Genomic DNA, 18,989 nt, shown 5'->3' on the forward strand with positions numbered 1-18,989 from the left:
CCACGATATGTCTGAGGTCTCTTGCATACGGTTTCATTGATTTCTTAGGTTGCTGTGGGAGATGGCCTGCCTGCCACTTTATGTGCACTGTGCTTGGAAAAGCTCATCGAATTCAATGATTTCAGAAATGTTTGTCATAAATCGGACGCAGAACTGAGAAATGTTTCGTGTATGAATTACTCAAGGGTTAGTGCATCTTTTTTTCATTGGAATTCTAGTGTAACTTACAAATAATGTGAAATCATTCACGTAAGTAGATATTAACTTGTTCGTATTAGTTTACCGTGTAGCCAAGCCTTAATAGTTTCACGTTCATATCGACGAGATTTAAAACTTTAGTAATATGTCTGTATTTGTGGGTTCAACAGGTTAAGACAATATGTAACGTGAAAAAGTAACGTAATCGTGTATTTGATGAATCCACGACGGGCAAGGTATTAAGATATAAGTCTGCATCAAATTAGTACATGCAAAATTTATTAAAAAGCTCTTTGAATAGGATACAAAAGTTAATGGAGCATTAAATTAGTTCATTAGCAATATTAAATGATATGAAAGGACCTCGCCAATCATCGACGGAATAGTGATATAAGTCCAGTTTCCCACGTTGTGTTTCCGATTTTATTTATTCAGTGGTGAGGACCGCAGACGTTTTGTCTTTTCTTACAACTATGTGTTTAAAATTCAATCCAAGCAAAAAAAAGTGGGTAATTGGAATTCAACTATGACCTACGAATTGAGGGTATCAATGAATGCGAATAATTTTTGGGATGTGTTTTCGATATCTTTCTCTTACTTTAAACCTCCTGTTTGGATTTAAATTTTAACTCTTGAAGTTGAGGTCATTTATAGAATCGTATTTGCGGACGTTTTCAAAGTTCATTTGCCAGTTTAAAGTCGTATTAAGCATTAAGAGATGAGAGAAATGCATAAGTATACAAGTACTAAAAGTAAATTAGCTACTCAAAAAGTATCCAATAAAATATTTCAACAAAAAGATTTAAATATTTAAGGGATATTAAGAAAAATGATTAAACACACCATGGCTATTTAGTGTACTTGTCCGTTGTTATGTTAAAATATTATATATATCCATTTTTATATATGTATCATATTTGAGTGATTTGATAACAATATTATTTGCTAAAATTATCTATGTCAGTGGTTCATAAAAATTTTAATCTGCTTGATTACAAAAACCTTTATTCAAATTATTTAATGGTAAATAATATTTTGTTTACGTAACAAAGGTGTGGTAAGTGCTACCCTTAGATAGCATATATCAACTTTAACTAGCTTAGGAATTTTTTCTAGGCCTGTTAAAATCCTGAGATTCATTGTAAAATACATGTATTAATAACCGAATAAGAGTTTAGGATTTACATTCCTCTCTCTGTAAAGTGGTAATTATATAATTTTTTTCTTAAAGCCTTCTCAAGGAATCACACTTTCCCCGTGCGTGGGGCAAGTGAGTCCCACAGCTGATGTGCAATATATTTCCACATTACATGGCACTTGGGCTAAGTGCGATTTGCCCAGATATTCAGCTTTACATTACTCTTTATGGTACCAACTTATGTTTAACCGTTCTTGAAAAACTCGCCTCATCCAATACCTTATCCAAAATATTGGAGTTTTTGTCTAGTACTTGAAAGAGCTTTATTGATTATTATCATAATCATAACTACATACCATAATTACATTATATTTTTATCTAGAAATAACTTATAGTGCATTTAATATAAACAATATATCTACAATTTGAATAATTCAGAACAAAAATAAATCAATTATGTTCATATCAGCATTGATTTCAATAGCACGAATTACTCTAATGTTGGTTATTAATTGATATTAAGATCTTATGTTAAGTTAACAAGTAGCCTTCAAAGCTTCTATCAAAAGTAATAATCTTTTAGGTCTTAGTTTATATAAACAACTTTAGAATTGCAGTTTAATATCATTTCTTTTTACTATAAACCCAATGACTTCCAATACCTTCTCCAAGGTATTTTAAATGGCTTTTATTGCATCTTCTGGTTAATTAGATATTACACTAAGGAATTTTGGTGAAATTGGTTCTACTAATGATGGTTCGAATTGCATACATTAATTTACGCGTATTACAAATAGCTAATGTGTGTAGAAGCTGAATAATTAATGATAAAGTAGCATCAAGTTTTTATATGACAAGATATCCATATATAAATTAGATTGAAAGGAACAATTCAAACTATTTCTTCAAACTATTCAGCATTGAATATTGATTTGTTCATTTTAAGTTTGGTTTTAACCCGAGAAAGATGGGCAAATGGCTAACTTATTCTCAACAGCCAACCGAAGGCTTAGGTAATATGGTTATGTCTTCTCTAGTTATTTGGCTTGAACCCTCATTCTGTGGATAGGTAAAACTTTTTTCAGTCCCGCAACATGTCCTCAGAAAGCAAACCACAGGATCACCTGATTCATTGATCTCCAGAATTTTCCCAATAAAGTGAGCATCTGACATTTTACCTCTGAATATAGCCAGAATCTAATGTCCACTGCCATCCTGTATTTTTGGGAGTGCACCAACTATCCCAAGCATATTTCCCTTCGAATACTATCAAAGGAGGGGCTTTGATTTCATTTGCACTTTCCGTCATTAACAATGATGCTCAAACGACCTAATAAACTAATTGTATGAGTCGAGGGAAATGCACTTTTGAAAACGACTCTTGTCTTCCCTGGGTACGTAGAAGATGAAGTTTTGTCCAGATTCTATACATACATTCTGGTTTATTATCATCGTGCAACTCATGGATTGTCTTTTGCAACAAATCAAATTGAGCATTTATCACAAAAGGTCAGAATTTTTTTTCCTTGCATACTCTATCCTTTGAGGTTTTTTAATTGAAAATTTGTGCGATGAAATTAGACCAAAAAAGCAATCTTCAGGAGGTTTGTCGTCTTTGAAAGGTATTTTGTACTATTTTTACGAGCATGATCAGCTACCATTTCCAAATCCACTTATCTAGACAACTATAATCCATATTTATTCATACTAGCACATTTTCTCCCCATTCTTCCAATTATAAATTCGTCAAGTGCCTTCTTTAGGTCATCGTTGCTATTTGGCAGCCCTTTTGTGTTTTTCTCACATAATTGTGCACCATTTCACCATTCAATATTAATTATTGCTCATATTATGACAGCAAACCCCAAAATATGCACGAAATAATTGAATATATGCTACCAGGTCTTAAACACAGTGAAGGAAATACACACAATATGTCTGCTAAAAATGTAAGCTTGATTTTGGTAGGGCTTCAGGAAAGATCTCAAGTTTAACTTTGCATAAACAATTTCACCTGAATCGAACTTAGGTAATGACAATTAAAAAGATGCAATTGTTGTGGTGAGAGCAAAATGCGAGGTAACTATTTTATGAAAACTAACTAAAGAAAGCTTCTTCATCAAAACAACCATAAAAATAAAAGTTGGTATGAGAACTCTCATTAAACAACCTAGTTCTATAGTCCACAATGATTTGTAATATGTATACAAAAATGTTTAACTCAAGAATTGCCAGACAGAAACTACAAATTTAAGCCTTACTACAATCATGTAGCCCTGTAAGGAAAGAATGATTGGATATGGTGGGAAATGTGCGACCCCCCATCTAAACTAAATGTAATGATCCGAGTTCTAAAATTTAAAGTAACCAAGAAAACTAATCCATGAAGAACAGAAAACAAGATATAGTTCTTACCTAGCACCTCTGATACGTAGATAATAAAGGAACTGTGGTGTTACCTGTCCTCACAACCAACAACAACTACGAGATGAACTGAAAGGTATATTTTCTAAGAGTGTGGAACAAGAATTCGAGGGATAAATATTTCGAAGTAGTCGGCTCTGGTTCCATTGCAATATGAGGAATATGTTGTACGACCGCCACATGACTCGCGAACGGAAATACGATCCTCTTGAGTGAGGTTGCACTTAACACCACCTCACCTTACTAGTAATTGTCCATATAAATGAACCCATGAATGTACCCTTGAATGAATGTACACATAAATGTAATTCACCTGAGAAAATTGTCGCCATAAATTTCTATTTTATGTACTAGCTTGCAACTTTAAAAGAAGGGAGTTAAGATACTTTGCATGACCTTGATATTCCAGGGTTTACATGAGTTTGCTGTGAATGGCACGATTTGAAGGCCTTCTCATGGCCCATGTGATGTTATAATAAAGCCATAATAGTATGACCTGAGTTTCAACAAGAATCTTCTTGCCCAATGTTGATTCTAACAGCCATGTAGTTTATGGCTGATTGATTTGCAGACACGTTTCAATTTTTATTTAATGGCATTGATAAAATTGCAAAAATCCTGTTTCCTCGAGATTATCAGCATTCCTTATTTGTTGATTTTGAAGTAGGTGAGTGGCTGTATCAGTGTTACTCTCTTTGCAGAGTATTGGAGGAGAGGGGGCAGTTCATGACAATTTGAGGTCTTCTGCTGAAACTAAGAGCTGCGTTCGTGATGTGATTGTAAGCACTTCAGAGAAAGCATGCTCAGTCCAACCAAATGAAATATTCATTCCTGTGCCAGACATCCAACTGCCCACTGCCAATATGTTGGTAAGTTTTATTCTCATACACGGTAAAACCTATGTTGAAAGATTCATTATTTTTGCTTCTTGTTATATTAATATATCAATTGTATGATGAAAATAGGTGTGCCTAGCATAAGTATATGCATTTCTATGGGGAGTCTTCTTTATCATTTGCATCATAAGTTGTATGATAGAAGGTAAAATGCTTATCCATTTACTCATAATTCAATTTAACCTTTTCCCTACTACACACATATATACATGTGTGGACGTTTACTGACCCGGGAGACGACAGCCGTATATTTATGTGTGACATTTTCCTGGCCAGGAGAACAAAAGCCGTATGTGTATTTTCTAGCTCTCCCCCACTTAGGAGGGTCATGGGTTTACGTTGTCTTTGTCTCGGGACTCAACCCTGCGGGGTTTAGGAATAAGCCTCAGAATCCGGGAGCATGTACCCGGACCCCTTGTCTTTTATAACCCCTCTTAGCGGTAAGGGAAAGCAGTTATACTATTGTTTATCCAGTCAGTTTTCCAAATGAATAATTGTTTATTTCTCAAGGAAAATAGACTAAGAATTGAATTATTGGTCTTTTGAACAGCATTTACAATTTTTAAACGAAATTCTACGATAAATATTAACTTAAATCTCAAGTTATGTATAAACGTCAACATGGAAATTGTTGTTGCATTCAATGCTTCAATATTGACCGTAGAACTTCACTTAAATTTTGACAATGCTCAGAAAAAAATGAGGAATTCAATTCAAAGTCTGCAATTTACGTGCAAGCAACAATTATCCGTATTCTAAATACGTATAAGCAATAATTAAGTTGACCGCATACCATTGCCACAGGTATGGTCGTAAACCCGGAAAGGAGGGTGCACAACTACCCTTGGAGTTTGAGATAAAGCAGAGTTCCAGCAAGGTGGGGTCGAAAAAGGTTCCGCAAGACCCTTCTTAACGAATGTCCTCCAGAAATGCTCCGTACCACGAGAAAGAAGAGTCTCTTGGGGCTCAGTACAGCAGTCATGCTAAGACAAAAACTCTGCTGTCTCGAAAGGGTTAAGTTGTACTGTACGGCCAATGTTAAATGACCTTGGTTTAAAATATAAGCGGCTCTCAAGTGAACTCTCGAGCGATGAAACTCATTATTAGCCGATTAAAAATGAAGTGTGTCTCATTGATCCCGAAAGGGACTGGCGGGTCGTAAAGGAAACCATTAGGTGGTCCTCTTTTGGACTGCAAGGATGATAAAGGTTGTTTTATGTGCATTGCTGTGAAATAGCCACAGTAAATTCATCCAATGGTTCACAGAATTTAAATTTTACTGTCTAAAATGCATCTCTCACTTACCATGGTACTTATTGTGACGATATCTTTAGTGTTCAGTGGGAATGTCTGTTTCAGTTACAAATATTAGATGGAAAGAATTATTTGTGGGAGACCCTGATTTCCTTTCAAGAAGATAAGTATTTTGTGAGGCTCTCAACTGGTTGCGGGTTCATTAAGGTCTTTTCTCCTGCATTTTGCTTTTTTTTGTTTCATAAGCTCGTAGTCTACCACAGTAACAGAATGCAATATGAGCTGGCTAGCACTTATGATATTCTGGCTGACATAATCCATCATGATGGATTATGTCAGCCAGAATGGCTTTAATTTGAGATAATCGTTACAGATGTAAATTTGTCATTATTTATCAGCTACATAATTCTAGTGGCAAGAAGTGATGATGATGCTGTTGGCGCATTTTCTAGAGTATCCGTACACATGAACCCACCTACTATATGTAAAAGAAAAGCAAGATACCTGAGTTTGAAGGGATGTATGGTCTAAATGAGGTAATCAATTTAAATGCAAAAAAATGATGAAAGAGAATTTATTTCTATCTCAAATAATTTACTTCAAAAAATCCACCCCATGGTTTTTCCTGTACTTAATTTTTTCTAAAAATAATAGCTGTTTTTTTGTGTAAAATCAAGTTGCCCAACTTTGAGCACCTGAAGACGATGGACAACTCGCCCATCGAAACGTCGGCCGAGATGGAGTTTGAGAACCTGACCCGGTGGAAATCCAGAGTAGCCTTCCACAATTCAATATGCCAGGAAAGCCTATGATCATTCTTTGAGCACCTGGTATTCTCACAGTTTTCTATCCAGATACGTGGAATTTTGATAGAGGAAATCCATATCTTTTGTTGAAAATTTGTAGGAAAAAAATTGTTTATACCACAAAAATTGATAGATTTGTTGTAAACAATGAAAATCTTTGCTAACATCGAAACTAATGGATAAATTGAAAATAGATTGGTACTGATGTATGCTGTACAATGATTTTAATACTAGTATTGATAACACTTGCATTGAATATTGCTAATAAAGACAATATTGCTAAATATTTATCTAAATGTTTCTACACATGTACCAGCAGCTCCATCGTGGGAGAGGGTGGAGAAAATAGGTGCATGGTTGTCTTCGACTTGGCTGATGCAGCAAGTGGGCGATTCATATACTACCAGGGTACAATGCATCGATATGGCAACTGTGCACGGCTTTGAGAGACTTTCTCTTTTCTGTTGTTTTGTTTTGGTCTTCCTCACTAGGCAGAGCAAAACCGACAACCAGAGAGCAAAAAAAGAATAATAATCAAACTGTATTGAATATATTGCTGCCAATTAATGTGTATGATATACACACCTAATTACATTTCATTGCAAACAACAATACCAATAAATTTTCAATGGGCTAATTGGTTTCAAATTTAACAGAGATGATATTTGCATTGTTTAAAAAATTTTCGTTAATTTTCGTCGCATAACCAATTTTTATTTAATAATAGTTCATAAAAGATCTGGTTTTCTTGCATCAAAATTCCTAGTTATTGGAATGAAAAGTATGGGAATATATAGAGCACAAAGTTGGGCAACTTGATTATACACTCAAAAAATTGTGGGTACATATTTTGAAAAAATTAGTACAGGAAGTATTATGGGGTGGAAATTTTTTTACATAAATGACCAAAGTAGAAATATATTCTCTTTCATATGCTGTTTGTTGCATTGAAATTAACTGAGTCATTTATGTGATAGATGCCCTGAAACTTGGGTGTCTTGCATTTTTTTTACAGACATAATGTGGGGTTCGAACATTTAACCCCTGGGTTGGTGACAATTACTGGGTGTACTACTACGTACTTTCTCCCATGGCCATTTAATGCCTAAATGGTGTTTAGCCTCACCAACTGTCTGCCTCCAATTTCTTCTATCTTCTGCCTCCTCCTTGCTGACTCCCATTTTCTATATCAATCAATATCTAAACCTTCCATCTTTTTTTCGGTCTTCCTGGAGGTTGTCTTCAATCAGGATTTTCTTCCCAGACTTGTTTTACTAGAGCCTCTATCTGTCTTAGCATTGCCCAGCCCATCGCCATCTGCAGTTCTTAAGTTTCAGCCAACATGTTTGGCAAGTTGAAATGTTGCCTGAGTTTCCTGTTGTTTTATTTTCCAGATTTCGTTTTGTCTTACGGGTCCAAAAATCTGCTCTAAAAACTTCATATTAAAAGATACATAATAATAAATTTTTCTGCTCTTTTGTTGATAAGTTTTGATTCAGCTCTATATAGAAGGATCGGTCTTATTTTGGTTTCATACATTCAAAGTTTGGTTCTGATGGATAAAGGTTTTGATGTTAGGAGTCTGTTGAGGACATACGTACTTGTACTACATTAAATACTATTTAAAATATGTAATTATTATGAGGACTTTATTGCATGTTGTGCTGCGTTCTTTTTCAGTGTCATGTACAAGTCGAGAATAAAGAATCTCAAAGAGAAGAGAATAATCAAATGCTGCATGGAACCGCTCCAGATGGAATTGAAAGTGATGCAATAGACCCTTTGGCAACTGGTAACTTGGTAAGTGAACACTTTCCTTGTTTACACGTTCCGTGCTCGTGACGCTACATCTACATCATGGCAGCCACTACCGAGTGGCTGATGACGTAATGTTATGTCATGATTCCCTTTTGTGTTATTTTCCACCCTGAGCACCAGCCACCGGTGTTAGGGTATGGGAAGGGTCATTCTCCACTCTTTGCCTATTTGCCGTGTGGAAAGCTCCAAAAAATTTTATCTATTTAAATTTTAAATTATTAGGACTTAATTGAGAGTTGTGCTGCAATCTTTTTCAGTATCATGTAAAAGTGGAGAATAAAGAATCTCAAAGAGAAGAGAATAATGAAATGCTGCATAGAACAACTCCTGATGGAATTGAAATTGATGCATTAGACCCATTGGCAATGGATGACATGGTAAGTGAACACTCTTTCCTTGTTAAGCACAGTTTAGTTATGTTACAAATCCATTCCTCAGTGGAGCACTACTCGTATGACTGAGCAAAAAAACACAAACTTTTCCCTCACTTGATCAAATTTGAACAAGTATTGTAGGGCTTTGTCTTTCATTTAAAAAAATTGCTCAAAATGAGTGATTCAATATTATTAACAGAATAGGTGCATTCGAGCACAATAGGAGCCCTCCTAGGCTCAATTGGAGAGAAAAGAGCTATCATGTCAGAAATTTCATTGAAGTTGGTCATAAAAATCTCAGGCATAGTTGCATTTGACTAGGATGAGTATTTTGTGATAAAAGAGGAGGTTTTATTTGTATCATTATTATTAATTGTATTTCGTGGAGTGACACACAGCATTCTCTTCTAGTTTCATGTAAAAGAGGAGAACATGGATCCCTTAGGAGAAGAGAATGGTGAAGTGCTGCGTGGGACAGCTCCCAATGGAATTGAAAGTGATGCTATAGACCCATTGGCAATGGATGACATGGTGAGTCAACACTCTTTCCTTGTTCAGCCCAGTGTTTTTATGATGTAAATCCCTTCCTCTGTGGAACATTGGAACATTCCCAGCCTCACTTAGGAGAAACGACCAACCTTTTTCCTGACTTTATAAACAGTAAATAACTTCAAAAGAGTGTGTTGTGAATTTATGAATTATTCTAAATGAATCACTCATTGTAATGAGTACAATGGGTGCAATGAACTGCACCAGTTACTCGCATTTACTCACTAAGTGAGTGAGTGTTCTGACTTCATGGCACAGTTGACCTTTTAGTGGGAGTAGAAACAGCTTGCTCACTTTGGATCAGCACGGAGCAGAGGGGAGGAAAACAAGCGAGGGTCATGATGCCTACTCTTGCAGCAAGTATGCTCTCACATGGTGATCATGATGTCATGATCACTGAGCAAGGTGCAGCTGAATACAACTGGAGATTTGAATCATGATCCCCATATGTAATGGTTCAAAATGAACAAAATAATTCAATTTGAGATATTTATCCTAATCAAGTTCAATCAATCTCAAAATCCATACCTGCTACATTTGGATTTTGGTGAACATAAATTGTGACCCAAACATCTATTGCTCCCCACAATGTACGAAATGCAATCATTCAATTTGAGTGATTTATCCTAATCAAGTTCAGCTTGTTGTATTTGGTTGTTTAGCCAGAGAATTGGATTTGCAGCCACTAGCTGTGTCCACCAAACATAATTCTTTCCTAATGATGATTTTGTCACAGTCTCCACCGCGAGGTCAGCTGACCGAAAATTTTATTTTTCTGTTATTCTGCGATCGACAAAATGCACTAAAAACCGGTTTAGGCCTACAACTCTCCTCTCCTCTCCCTCCTCTTCTTCCCTCCCTGGAATTTCCTGGATAGCCAACCTGCGCGGGGCTTGCATGGTGACATGTCTTTTTGCATTCAGGCGTTGCCTAAAAAGGTCCTCTCCGATGAACCACCCGATCCACCCCCATCAGTAAGTTCAGTCCCATGCCCACTCATCGATTTCCTTGCATCAATCTGCTCACGCCCAATCGTTTTCAGGCTGAGAGTTTTATTTCTCGCATGATGCTTCCCACCATGTGGCAGTGGAGAGGAAATCCTCATGTACCAGTCTATGGTGCCAGCTGCAGTGTTATTTTGTGCTATGACAGGAGTCATATTTTGTTTTATTTGTTTCGCTATCTTGCAAGTGATGTAAGGTGATAATGTTTGGAGAGAGTTACCTTTGGGGGATATTCAAGAGGAAACCAACCTTAAAGACCGTAAATTTTTGAATGGTGCCAATTATTATTTTAATCTCCAAATGACTCTGAAGTGTTATTAAATCGATAAGTAAATTATTCCTGTGTCTGTTTAAATCCAATGTGCTGGAAGTCATTGTGATGTTCCTTAACTTGGTGGTGCAGCCTGTGCATGCACCAGGCACCCTATTCATAAGAAAATATTCTTCAACCAAAGTTTTGGGAACCACAGCCATCTCTACAATCGGTGCTGTGATCGCCTGTGCTGAGTAACGCCTGGGCAACAGACTGCTTAAGTGTGTAACTGGCTTTTCCTTCATTGTGGGGGGCAATGGATGTTGGGGTCGCAATTTATGTTCACCCAAATCAGAATGTAGTGGGTATGGATTTTGTGATAACTGAGTAAGATTTTATTTACTTTAATGAGAAGGCAGATAAACTATTGGGCTGTATATTGTTGGCCAAAAATTTAGTTGACCTTCCCTTAAGCAGTAGGAATCATTAATCAGGTATTTTTTTACTTCTACAGACATCTGTTAATTCAGGTTTCGGTTGTGATCAGTTTTGTTTCTTGTGCAAATTGGTGAAAATTTGTATCAATTGAATGGTAATTCTCTTCCTATAAGAGTGGCAGGGGAATATACACATCCTCTTCAGTAAAAATGGATAAGAGCAGTGATGATGAAGAAGAATATAATTGCACTGATTGGGCCAGTAATGACCTGATGCCACATGCCTCTGCTGATCAGGTGTGAACCATTTGTTGCATGTTCTAAATTGAATTGTACGTAAATTTTATCACCGTCATATGTCAGCATTCCTGAGGTTGGTTTCACACAGTACTCTGATACACAAGTCTTTATCTGCATACCTTTTATGTGTTAATGTATTTCTTCTCTTTAACATTTGTAATATCCTGTTCTATGAAACAAATTTAGGACCATCCATTACCTTTCTCCATGTCCACCTGTGCTTAGAATATGATCTGTATCTGGCTATCGAATCTCATGATATGTCCAATTAATTGTCCCATCTTCCTTTTAGGGGTTTTAGAAAGTTCGTTTTTTCTTCCTCTATCCTCTCTTTCTCATTACATTCACAGTTCATCTGATTTATCATCATCACGTATAAATTTATTATGACTTAATCTTGCTTGCCTACGTTATTTTAAATTACTGAAATGGATGTTAATGAACTAAATGATAGCCTTAAATGCACTTAATTTTTTTCTCTGATATTGGCAATGTATGTATTTTGTAAATCTTAATGCTTACGTAGTGGCATTTTTATCTCATGAAAAGGATCTCCGTACGCAATACATCATTATTAATAACGTGGTATTTGGAGGTAACAACACCTTGGTCTATTGCTCTGTGGATTATTTCAGAGATTTTGTATTGAAAAAAAAAGATGCGTTAGACCTATAACAAAGATACCTTTGTTACAAACTTGCAAACGTAATTTACAAAATATAAAATTCTTAGCACTACTTTCCTCAAGGCTGTTTGTGGTATAGTATGCAGATGAGTGCTGAAATGCTGAAATTGAAGTTTCTTCCTGTGACTAACTCGTAATGATTATAATTTTTATATTTCTGTATCTCTGTCTTTTATAATTCTGGTTGTGGATTCTCTTGCTGCCCCAGACCTCAATGGCCTCTGGAGGTAAAGAGGTGGATGATGAGGGCAGGGGAGTCGTCCTGACAGGCCTCGACTGGAAGCTTATTGAGGCGAAGAAGGAACCATCTCCTGAGGAAGGTGACGCTGCAAAGGTATGCTTGAAATATTCTTGGTAATCATAAAAATCTATTCATTAATATATGAAGTGATGATTGTTAGAAATAACAAATTTTAAGTTCAGTAAATGAAAGAAAATTGGACTGTGTAACCATACCTGTTGACAACCTTAAGAGATAATGAGAGTAAGGGTGCCTTCACAGCTCTGTGTATGTCAGCTTAGTGAGAGCTCCAGTCCCATTCACAAATTCTGCCATTCACAGCTCTTTGTTGCAAAAATAAATGATAGGTGAGAAGCATCGGCTCCTAAAAATTGGCACAGGTGCATCTAACCTTTTGATTTTAAGCTAATCGCATGACTTACATGTTGTTTTGTGCATTTTTGCACAATATCATTCGTCATGTGATGATATGACCTGCAATGGACTCAACAGCTCGCTTGGCAAAGGGGAACACACAGCTGCTCCCGAGAGCCATTGGCAACAATATCATTCATGTAGATATTCTTCTGAAGTATCAGTTGCATTGGTAGAAAATGGGGCGATCATGGAATCGTTAGTCGTGAATTTAATGTTGGTGCTTGTTCATTTTTATGGCATTTCAGTTTAATTCCCTCACCTGGAATTTTTTTAAAATAACAAATGACATACACTCAGTGAACATGAGTAATGTGAAAAGTTATCAGAAACGTTTATTTATGTTGCACATTGATCAAATAGCTTGGCCCAGCCATGCTTTCGAAATAGCTTCTATTGAGCAGATTGTATGATAGGCACCATTGTATGATGTGAATTGGTATTTAAACGGCCGTAGGCACCAGCCAACAGCTCTCATGCTGTATTTATCTGGTGATACCCATGCTGGGTACTTATAATGCTAATCTATGCTACGCAGTGAATTACCTTCTTGGAAGCCAAATTCTAAAGTGAGATATTATGCTGAAAAAAAGATAATATAGTTTTAGTAGGTTTTTTGAGGAGTGTTCATATTACAAAATAGGTAAGTACCTCAGAGTGACTTTGTGGCTCTTATTTCCAAGGTCAAGGAGGGAAATGTATATCTTATCTGAAAAAATGTTGATCGTTTTGACTGAAAGATATAAATCATTTTCCAATGAGGTTTTGTGTGCTCTATGTTACATAAGTCTGATGGGACACACTATTAATTTACTAGGCCACGAGGGCCACATTCCAAGTTGATGTTTTCGATGCCAACGTCTACTGAAGAATCCCGTGGCGTATTTCTTATTTACGAACAGTTGAAGGCAACTTTGATGGGCAGTACAGCGCTGCAATGCTCCTAGTGGCGTCTCACAGACCTAGGCGAGTGTGAATCGCGTGCTACTTGCAGCGAGTGCATGGGACAGATGAATGCCCTCCGCAGGCTATATTGTGGAGACCCTTGTATTAATCGATTGATCAATCATTTGATTAATTGAATAGGTGCTCCTAGTTATTCGGTTAATTGGTGGACCAGAGTATTGACGAGCCCACCATCTCAGTCCTATCCAAGGGACTCAACTTCGCTCCAGCTCCGAGATACATACCATATTGTGATTTTATTGCTGGTGTCGAACCTGCCGTAAGAAAACTTCCCGTTGACCTAGCGGAAGAGGTGAGGACTGAAATTTCCATGGCCCTGAAGAGGGCCAAATTACCGAAAGCAAACATCAGCAGAAGCGAGCAAGACGACATTCGTGCGCTACAGAGGAACAAGGCGATCAAAGTTTTGCCAGCTGACAAGGGAAACGCTACCGTCCTGATGAACTCTGAAGATTACCACCAAAAGATACTGGATATTCTACGGGACCAGGCATACAGGAAAATTCACCGCGATCCCACAGACTGCGTCACCCGGAAAACGATCGCATTTATCAAGAGTTGCGGCCTCCCCACGGACACCGCCAAAAATCTGCATCCTCCAGCGCCCGCACCTCCAAGACTTTACGGCCTGCCAAAGATCCACAAGGATGGCGCGCCTCTGAGGCCAATCGTGAGCGCCATTGGATCACCCACCTATAACCTGGCGAAATTTCTCACGAACATCTTATCACCGCATGTAGGCAACTGTGATCACCACATCAAGAATTCATCAAAGTTCGTGAAGGCCCTTGCAGATTTTCAACTTGGTGAAGACGACATAATGATAAGTCTTGACGTAGTGTCTCTGTTTACCAAGTGCCTCTACGAGATACGCTGAGACTGCTGGAGTCCAAGTTTGAAAGTTACACGGTGAAACTTTTTCATCACGCATTAACGACTACATATTACAAGTACGACGGAGAATTCTACGAGCAAGCCGATGGAGTCGCCATGGGATCACCACTCTCCCCGCTAATTGCAAACTTCTTCATGGAGGACTTCGAGGAAAAGGCTCTCGCCACCGCCTCCCTGCGGCCGAAATGTTTTTTCCGGTACGTTGATGATACGTTCATCGTTTGGCCACACGGACCGGATACGCTCAACCAATTTCTAGATCATATGAATAGCCAGCACCCCAATATAGAGTTCACCATGGAGACGGAAAAAGACAACAGGATACCCTTCCTTGACATACTCATCTATCGGAAGGGAAATGGAAGATTAGGACATAGCGTCTATCGGAAGCCGACCCACACCGACCTCTATCTTAACGGTCGAGTCATCATCATCCTTCCCAAAAGGCAGCAGTCATTTCCACCCTTATCCATCGGGCCAAATCAATTAGTGACTCAGAGAGTCTCCCCAAGGAGTTTCTTCATCTGAAGAAGACCTTCCGGCAGAATGACCACCACGGAAGAGACATTTCCAAGGCCCTGAAAAGGGCCTTCACCAACCACAACACCGCCACCAAAGAAGAAGGAGAAAAACCAATAGCATTTGCTGGCCTACCTTTCGTCTCGACCGTCTCATGCAAAATAGCTAGAATACTCAAGAGGTATGATATTAAAACCTATTTTCGCCCACCTGCAAAACTTAGACGGCCTAGGCCTGCAAAACTAGTGACGGCCAAGGATCCCTGCGGCGTCATGACACCAGGAGTCTACCAGATTCCATGCGAATGCGGCCAGGTGTATGTCGGGGAGTCAGGAAGGACTATCGCCACCAGGATGAAGGAACACCAGCGGCATTTCAGGCTCGGCCAACCCGAAAAATCCGCCGTGGCTGAGCACAGCATATCACACGACCATGCCATTCGCTTGGAGAACACGAAGGTCCTGTGCCGTGTGGACAGATTCTGGGAATGGCTGACCAAGGAAGCTATTTTGATTCGGACGACGACTAACACCATGGACCGTGATGCTGGTTACGCCCTAAGCAATTCCTGGAAACCGGTGCTTAAATACGTCAGCGAAGCCCGGGAAAAAAGGCGGGAAAAGGCGGACCAATCACGAGTCACCTGACCTGGAGCTCATACTATATAAGTGGGATCACTCAACGCAAAGACAAGCCCTGATGACGATGGACGACTCGGCCATCGAAACGTCGGCAGAGATGGAGAACCTTAACCGGTGGCAATCCCCAATAAAGTCCAACGCTACAGCTTAAGGATTGGAGAATGTATCTTATTAAATCGCGGAATGAGAAGAGTTGCCAGAGCCGGCAGAAATATATTTTCAGCTTGGCTAAATCGTCGGTTAAATTCAGAAAGCACTTTCCCAGGCTCATTCCTAACAAAATGAAATACGTAATATGAAGCCATAGTTTAAATTTAAAAAAATTAATTGTTGATTCTTTCTGATTCTTGATTTTTAGTAATTTTATCAAAGTACATTAATCATTCAATTAATTGGTTACTTATTGTTGTTTGATTAATCGAAAGAGAAAAATCAATTATTTGCGTTAAACGATTAATCGTTGCCATCCTTATCTCTATAGCTTTTTACTTTCACCTAAAATGCTTGTAAAGTACCTTCCTTTTCAATAACCCAAATGTCTGTACTGGAAAAGGTTTTTGTTAATGGGGTAATCTCACAGGTTATTTATAAATTTTTGCAATGCTATTTTTAATTACTGTGTAATTGTTTACTAGCCTGCATGATTGTACTCTAATTATCTCAGTATTGATGTAGCAATCAGAGTTTATTTTTAGAAAGTTAGATACTGCAAGGTAGTGGACTTTACTTAAATTATTATTTGATCAATCTTTTTTAAATCCCTCTTCAGTTATTTTGTCCCTGGAAGCTTCTAGGTATCTCGATGTTGTTTTCTAACTTTCCAGTCTTTCAAAAAAGCATCTAATGCAATAGTTAAAGGATGGCCGGACACAAGGATGGCGTCAACCCAACAAGAAGCCGTTTAAGGTCATGTGATATAGTGCTTTGCCAAAAGCATCAACCCTTTCCTACCAGTGCCTATAATACGAAAATGTTTTCCATGCTACAAGTAGATTAAGAATATTTGACGTTTGTCTGTGCTAAGCTCCTTGTTGGGGTGGAGTTACCTCGGTATTTAAAACATGGTATGTGTTTTTTTCTAAAATTTACTCTTACAAATTAATTACTAATTTTTTTATAGCATTGTCGAATTTAAACAAATTTTTAGTGTTAATGACAACATAGTTAGTAAATTAAAGGTACTAAGACTTTTTTCCGATTTCTATCATTTTTAATGATAAAATTTCATTTAAAAGTTGTTTATGCACAAAACAGAACAAAGAATTCATTTGAAAGTACAAAAAAAGTGTAATATGGGGAGGGTGGGGCATAATTGCCGAGGAGTGGCCCAAATGTCTCGCTAAGTGGAGTGACGGGCTGGGCCTGAATGCATCCGACAATGGCTGCATCAGCAGTCACTTCCCTTCCCATTCATCTGCTTTGAAAATTCCATGACAGCTATATCCAATGTCAGATATTCCGTGTATGATATTGCCCATTGGGTCAACCAGACGGTTGGCACAAAAAGGTTAATTAGTTTTCAATGGCATTTGTGGAGTTACCTTAGAGTTTTGTCTTTTCTGTTTGGAGTAGTTGAAATATCTCTTGTTTGGTGAGAGGTAAAAGGAAGACGAGCAAATTGCATGTAGCTCCCTATTATGCAAGTGCTAAATTAAGTATTCCATGAATCGAAGGTAACTAGGTGAGTGTTCAGAAAGCAGGTCTCAGAGTTCAATAAAACATTATAGTGCTCTAGTATGTCTTGTGCTGACCACAAACCTACTCCCACATGGGGTTATATAACCAATGTTTGAACAAAAAATACTGTTTAACATTTACAGGGAAACGTTTAGCCATGTAAACTGCACCTCTGATAGATTGTGTTGTACTCCAATGGTCTTAGTGGCCGGCTACGTTGCATGCTGCTCCTCCATTGTTTGACTTGGAGAGCAAATAGACAGTTATTCCTTCAGAGTAAAGATGGGAGATCCGCTGTCTATCGCATTTTATCACTGCAAATTAAAAACACACAAAGCCATCATCCCGCAATTGTATCGTAACATTAGTCATGCTAAGAGAAACTGCTGTCTTCCATGTACCTAAGGAATACTTGCACTTGTGTTCATTTTAATCGAATTGAAAACATTCCGTGCAATGTATTGCGTTTTCTTGTTTTTTAAATGATAGTTTCAACCATTTTCCCCAAAAAAATAAAAATTTGTGTTTTTGGACATAATTCGCGATTTTTTTTAGTTAAAAAGCCATTTCCCCAGTCACTTTGTGGTATGTTGTAACTTCCTCTATAAGGACACTTTTTGCCAAATCTACAAAATTTGAAACAGCGAAATTTTCCTATCCCTACTTATTAATTTTCCATGCAGAGTTAGTGAACCTTCATATCTTCCCATTGAAGCTGTACTACCTTTATTCTATAAGGAGTATATCCAAAGTTTTCTCTTTTTTTACTCAGAATGGTTTTCCATTTTATCTTGCCTGAGTTAGTTATTTTTATTTGTCAAAATTTTAAAACTATTATATTGGTCTCTAAACTAAATTACAAGCCAAAATACACTTAAGTTATCCTCCGTTATGTACCCTATTAATTTTCCATGAATGTGTGTTATTACATTTGTGCTCTGGACTCTCATGGAAATTTCTCCCTTAAAATGAGTTTCTGTTTCGAATAAGGTTATATCTGGAGTTTTACATCTCCAGAAACCATTGCCTTGAGGATCTGCAAGTAGCTTTTGCGAGGATTTTGAAATGAAATTAAGAAGTAATAGGAGCATAGTGAAGTGGTAAATTTAACAACATAATTATACATTCCTAACATTAATTACCTTTAGGTAGCTTGCAGGGTAGTGAAGAATAGATCCATTTAAAACTAACTTTAATTTTATTCGTGTGAGGAATTCTCAAAAGATTTTCCATATTTCTGTATCTCAATAATGATGATTGGGGTTTATTTTGCAGCCCAATACCTTATCTGCTTCCCAAGGCGAAAAGGTGGAAGCTCAGGGCAGGGGAGCCATGGTGGCAGACCTGGACTGGACGCTGGTCGGGACAAAGGAGGAACCATCTCCCAAGGAGAATGCCCAGGTACGTGTGGAATTTAATTAATTGTTGAAGGATATAGTGGGTAAAAATGTCAATCATAGAAACTGCTAGGACATTTTGATTTTTATACAGCTTTAAAGGT

At 37.6% G+C, this 18,989-nt stretch overlaps 2 protein-coding genes across 2 annotated transcripts in view; both read left to right on the forward strand.

The window, feature by feature from the left end:
- LOC124170382 (zinc finger protein 271-like) overlaps positions 1 to 18,989 on the forward strand; it is a 335,367-nt gene that overhangs the window by 155,416 nt on the left and 160,962 nt on the right. The gene's annotated exons all lie outside the window — the stretch shown is intronic.
- Positions 99 to 16,869, forward strand: LOC124170246. The gene is made up of 8 exons (XM_046548969.1): positions 99 to 186; positions 4,462 to 4,629; positions 8,397 to 8,516; positions 8,792 to 8,911; positions 9,320 to 9,439; positions 11,326 to 11,448; positions 12,345 to 12,470; positions 16,636 to 16,869. The coding sequence occupies exons 1-8, from the start codon at positions 172 to 174 to the stop codon at positions 16,714 to 16,716; spliced, it is 873 nt and encodes a 290-aa protein (XP_046404925.1). The 5' UTR covers positions 99 to 171; the 3' UTR covers positions 16,717 to 16,869.

Source organism: Ischnura elegans, chromosome 13 (assembly GCF_921293095.1).
Source record: "Ischnura elegans chromosome 13, ioIscEleg1.1, whole genome shotgun sequence".
Lineage (NCBI taxonomy): Eukaryota > Metazoa > Arthropoda > Insecta > Odonata > Coenagrionidae > Ischnura > Ischnura elegans.